Source organism: Homarus americanus, unplaced genomic scaffold, assembly GCF_018991925.1.
Source record: "Homarus americanus isolate GMGI-L3 unplaced genomic scaffold, GMGI_Hamer_2.0 scaffold54679, whole genome shotgun sequence".
In the NCBI taxonomy this organism is placed as follows: Eukaryota; Metazoa; Arthropoda; class Malacostraca; order Decapoda; family Nephropidae; genus Homarus; species Homarus americanus.
Window position 1 is genome coordinate 936180 of NW_024722701.1, and position 6000 is coordinate 942179.

General features: G+C 49.0%; 1 protein-coding gene across 1 annotated transcript in view; it reads left to right on the top strand.

Annotated features, from left to right (window-relative positions):
- Nucleotides 1-6000, top strand: part of LOC121863098 (inositol polyphosphate-4-phosphatase type I A-like) — a 93753-nt gene that overhangs the window by 44645 nt on the left and 43108 nt on the right. The window contains exon 3 of the mRNA XM_042361596.1: nucleotides 1357-1494. Coding sequence (XP_042217530.1) covers nucleotides 1357-1494 — 138 coding nt within the window. The remainder of the gene's footprint in view (nucleotides 1-1356; nucleotides 1495-6000) is intronic.

Below are 6000 nucleotides of genomic sequence, written 5' to 3' on the forward strand. Positions count from 1 at the left end.
TGTTGTGTATGGTAATTATATACAGGATTGGTTAGCCAGTGGAGTTGTCCGGTCTTCTCAGACTATTCCGTGACACTGGGTCATGCTGCTCGTTAACTCAGGGTGTGGTTGTTGTGTTGGCGACAGCTTCTACATCTTAAACACTGGGTCATGCAGCTCGTTAACTCAGGGTGTGGTTGTTGTGTTGGCGACAGCTTCTACACCTCACTGGGTCATGCAGCTCGTTAACTCAGGGTGTGGTTGTTGTGTTGGCGACAGCTTCTACATAAACACTGGGTCATGCAGCTCGTTAACTCAGGATGTGGTTGTTGTGTTGGCGACAGCTTCTACACCTAAACACTGGGTCATGCTGCTCGTTAACTCAGGGTGTGTGGTTGTTGTGTTGGCGACAGCTTCTACACCTTAAACACTGGGTCATGCGCTCGTTAACTCAGGGTGTGGTTGTTGTGTTGGCGACAGCTTCTACACCTTAAACACTGGGTCATGCAGCTCGTTAACTCAGGGTGTGGTTGTTGTGTTGGCGACAGCTTCTGCACAAACCACTGGTCATGCTGCTCGTTAACTCAGGGTGTGGTTGTTGTGTTGGCGACAGCTTCTACTTAAACACTGGGTCATGCAGCTCGTTAACTCAGGGTTGGTTGTTGTGTTGGCGACAGCTTCTACACCTTAAACACTGGGTCATGCAGCTCGTTAACTCAGGGTGTGGTTGTTGTGTTGGCGACAGCTTCTGCACCTTAAACACTGGGTGGTCTTGGCAGCTCCTTAACTCAGGGTTTGGTTGTTGTGTTATTTATTATTAATTATAGGTGTGTAGTGTTTGTGTTGTATGATAATTATAGTGTTTGTGTAGTGTATGTTAATTATGGGTGTGGTTTTTGTGAGTGTATGGTAATTATAGGTGTGGTGTTTGTGTAGTGTATAGTGGTAGATGTGGTGTTTGTGTAGTGTATGTTTATAGCTTTTAATTTGTTAATTATAGGTGTAGTGTTGTGTAGTCTATGCTAATTATAGGTGGGGTTTTTGTGTGTATGTAATTATAGATGTGGTGTTTGTGTTGTGTATGATAATTATAGTGTTTGTGTTGTGTATGGTAATTATAGGTGTGTTTGTGTAGTGTATGGTAATTTGTGGTGTTTGTGTAGTGTATGATAATTATAGTGTTTGTGTTGTGTATGGTAATTATAGGTGTGGTGTTTGTGTAGTGTATGGTAATTATAGGTGTGGTGTTTGTGGTGTGTGATATAATTATAGTGTTTGTGTAGTGTATGGTAATTATAGTGTTTGTGTTTGTGTATGGTAATTATAGTGTTTGTGTAGTGTATGGTAATTATAGGTGTGGTGTTTGTGTGTTAACAGAGGTGTGGCGTGGCGGCGGGATGCGGTTCAACAAGTGTGAGTTAGCCTCATTGGCTGCCCATCCATCCCACCAGTTCGACAAGGAAGGCGTCCTACTGCTGAGGGAGCGTCACGAGGGGTTCTTTAGGCGTTCTGAAGGTATGGTGCCCTTCCTTCCTTCCTTCCTTCCTTCCTTCCTTCCTTGACCTCCAACACCTCCTCAACCTACACCCTCCTCCCTCTCTACACCCCTACACCCTGAATAGTCCACCCCCCCTAGTTCAGGTCTCAGGCGAGATGTATTCTGCCTCAGAGAATAACAAAAATATGCATCAGTTTTATTATAATTGAGTCGGTAAATATATTCAAAACTCCTGTAATGGTTTGTGTTTGGACATAATTGTGGCCTGGCCCTAGTGGAGTTAGCCTTGTTAGAGTGGCCATTAATATTCAGCCATTGGTGCCAGGTTCCTATAATTTTATTTTTATTTTTTTTTTTTTAGAAACTCGCTCTTCTACGCCATCCTCCTCCTCCTCTCCTCCCCTCCTCTCTTTCTCCCTTTTCCTTCTCGTCTCCTTTTCCTTCTGTCTCTCCTTTCCTTCTGCCCTATTACCCTCTCGTCTCCCTCCTTCTCCCTTCTTCTCTCCCCTCCTTCCCTCCCCCTCCTCCCCCCCCCCACCCCCCCTCTTCTCCCCCCTCACCCCTTCACCCCCTCTTTGTTTATAAATATTCTCTCAACATTAAATAATTTGGATTGGAAAAGAAAAGTATTAATAGTTTCATCTCACATTAGCCAGTTTGTGTAGTTTACTGTATATGTTAGTTGAAGTATTTTTTAATGTGTGTTTTATATTTTGGCGTTGTGGTGACGATTGTGTGTAGGTGTTGGTTTAATGTGGGCTCTCTCTCTCTCTCTCTCTCTCTCTCTCTCTCTCTCTCTCTCTCTCTCTCTCTCTCTCTCTTCTCTGTAAAGTAAGTTAATTCTATTGTTTTTTGTTTCTATTTTTTTTTTTTTTCACCTTTTGTTTTGTTTTTCTCTCACTTAAAGTTGTTGGACTGAGCGTTAGGTTAGGGTCGTGTTTTGCTATTGTGGTAAACCAACATTGTGACCTTTGATCTGTGTCCTAACCTAACCTAACCTAACCTACCCTAACCTAACCAACATTGTGACCTTTGATCGTGACCTAACCTAATCCAATATTGTGACCTTTGATCTGTGTAACCTAACCTAACCTAACCTAACCTAACCAACATTGTAACCTTTGATCTGTGGCCTAACCTAACCTAGCTTAAGCTTACCTACCTAAGCCTAGCTAGCCTAGCCTAGCCTAAACCAGCCAACAAACTGCTTCAAACCTAAACCTGCCTAAGCACAGCACAACCTGCCTAGCCTAGCCTAGCTAGCCTGGCCTGGCCTGGCCAACTGCTTCAAGCTGCCTGGCCTGGCCTAGCCTGGCTTCAGCCTGGCCTGGCCTGGCCTGGCCTGGCCTGGCCTGGCCTAGCTGGCCTGCCTGCCTAGCCTAGCCTGGCCTGGCCTAGCCTGGCCTGGCCTGGCCTGGCCTGGCCTGGCCTGGCCTGGCCTGGCCGGCTGGCTGGCTGCCTAGCCTGGCCTGCACAACCTGGCCTAGCCTGGCCTGGCCTGGCCTGGCCTGGCCTGGCCTGCCTGGCCTGGCCTGCCTGGCCTGGCCTGGCCTGCCTGGCCTGGCCTGGCCTGCCTGGCCTGACCTGCCCTGCCTGCCTGGCCTGGCCTGGCCTGGCCCCGCAGCCTGCCTGCCCCTGGCCTGGCCTGCCCTGCCTGGCCTGGCCTGGCCCTGGCCTGCCTGGCCTGCCCTGCCTGGCCTGGCCTGCCCTGCCTGGCCTGCCTGGCCTGCCCTGCGCCTGGCCTGCCTGCCTGGCCTGCCTGGCCTGGCCTGGCCTGGCCTGGCCTGGCCTGGCCTGGCCTGCCTGGCCTGGCCTGCCTGCCTGGCCTGCCTGGCCTGGCCTGGCCTGGCCTGGCCTGCCTGGCCTGCCCACCGCCTAGCCTGCCCTGCCTGGCCTGGCCTGGCACAGCCTGCCTAGCCTGCCCTGCCTGAGCTGGCCTGCCCTGCAGCCTGCCTGCCTGCCCTGCCTAGCCTGGCCTGCCTGCCTGTACTGGCCTGGCCTAGCCTGGCCTGGCCTGGCCCCACAGCCTGCCCTGCCTAGCCTGGCCTGCCCTGCCTGGCCTGCACCTGGCCTGCCTGCTCAGCCTGCCTGGCCTGCCTGCCTGGCCTGGCCTGCCCTGCCTGGCCTGCCTGGCCTAGCCTGGCCTGGCCTGGCCTGGCCTGGCCTAAGCCTGCCTGCCTAGCCTGGCCTGCCTAGCCTGCCCTGCCTAACTAGCCTGCCCTGCCTAGCCTGCCCCTAGCCTAGCCTGCCTGGCCTAGCCTGGCCTGGCCTAACCTACCCTGGCAACCTAACCTAACCTAACCTAACCTAACCTAACCTTGTGTCAGTGGGATTAGTTCGTGTAAACAGACCCCCAAAAGAAGTATCTGTACTGTTTGTGATCGATAAATTCCACAATGAACACTGTGACTCCTGTTGTCTCGGAAGGGTTGTCAGAATGCTTCATCCACTGTGTCATATTGTTTAACGTGATTTGGTTGAAGATAGTTTTGTTTTAGTGACTGTATCATGTTGGTGATAAACTAACACTGTGTTATATCATGTTGGTGATAAACTAACACTGTGTTATATCATGTTGGTGATAAACTAACACTGTGTTATATCATGTTGGTGATAAACTAACACTGTGTTATATCATGTTGGTGATAAACTAACACCGTGTTATATCATGTTGGTGATAAACTAACACCGTGTTATATCATGTTGGTGATAAACTAACACCGTGTTATATCATGTTGGTGATAAACTAACACCGTGTTATATCATGTTGGTGATAAACTAACACCGTGTTATATCATGTTGGTGATAAACTAACACTGTGTTATATCATGTTTGTGTTCCATCAAAATAGTTACATGAATTTTGTTGTATGTAATTATCACGTTCATATTACATTAGTATGACGTTCCAGGTTGAGTTACGTGTAATTAGCAAATGTCACTTGGTGGGGGAGGGGTGAGGGATGTCACTTGGTGGGGAGGGGTGAGGATGTCACCTGGTAGGGGGAAGGGGGGTGAGGGAGGGGAGGCAAATCTTATCTCTGGTTGTGTCTGGGAGGACCTTGAGTTGAGACAGTTGATGTGAGTTGTTGGTTGGTTGCAAGTTAAGTGAGTCAGTCAGTCAGTCAGTCAGCCAGTCAGTCAGTCAGTCAGATAGTCAGTCAACCAGTCAGTCAGTCAGTCAGTCAGTCAGATAGTCAGTCAACCAGTCAGTCAGTCAGTCAGTACTTTGTGAGTGTATTGTTGGCAGCGTTAGTCAGTTCTCGTATCTTCCATGTATACATATAACTAACTATACATCTATACAAGTATATACCTACTTACCATTTTATATAACCATGTATACCCTCAAAAATATGTATTAAATTTTGTTATCTTTTCCGGTTAACATTTGTTGATCTGTTTGTTTAAATCCGTTCATTTTTTTTTTAATTTACCTTTAATGACAAAGTTGATATTAATCACCTGTGGAATTAACTGTCCAAAGACTAATTACATTTAATATACAAAGGAATACAAAATGTGGTTAGATTAAGTGAGGTTAGGTGGGGTTGGTTGAGGTGGTGGGGCTAGGTGAGGCTAGGGAGGTGAGGGAGGGGCTAGGTGGGGTTGGGATAGGTGGTGGGGCTAGGTGGGGTTAGGTTAGGTGAGTGGGGCTAGGTGGGGGTTGGAGTTTGGGTTAGGTGGGGTGGGTTGGGTGGTGGGGGCTAGGTGGGGTTAGGTGAGGGTGGGGTTAGGTTAGGTGAGGATTGGGTTGGTGAGGTGGGGCTAGGTGAGGTGAGGGATTGGGTTAGGTTAGGTGGCTAGGGTTAGGTGAGGTGGGGGTTAGGTGAGGCGAGGCATTGGGTTGGTGAGGTTAGGTTATCAGAATACAGTCATTGATACATACATCATTAGTTTGGTGGCTAGGAATGGGATAGTGTGGATAGTGACAGTCCAAGGGGTATCCAAACTCTTTCTCAGAAGGTGTTGGTGAGTCATAGTGAGGCAGACTGCTGGGGGGTCGTGCCTCTGGGAGTACTAATGTGGTGTTGTGTTAAGTAACTTGTGGTGTATTTGTCAGCCCTGGGTACCTCACGTGTGTGTGTGTGTGTGTGTGTGTGTGTGTGTGTGTGTGTGTGTGTGTGTGTGTGTGTGTGTGTGTGTGTGTTTTGTGTGTGTGTGTGTGTGTGTGTGTTACAGTGTTGTCAGTTGTGGAGGTTTTACGGGCCAGTTTCCTACCATTATTCCAGGTGAGTCACGCCCTCCCCTTCCCTCCGTTTCCCCTCACCTCCCCTCACCCCTTCCCCTCACCCTTCCCCTCCCCTTTCTCTCTTTATCTATTTTGTTTCTTTGGATTTCAAGTCGCGGCCATGGTGCTGGGTGATGGTGGTGAGTGTTGATGGTGATAGTGGTGGTAATGGTGGTGGTAGTGAGTGTTAATGGTGATAGTGGTGGTAAATGGTGGTGGTGGTAGATGGTGGTGGTGATAGTGGTGGTAAATGGTGGTGGTAGTGAGTGTTAATGGTGATAGTGGTGGTAAAT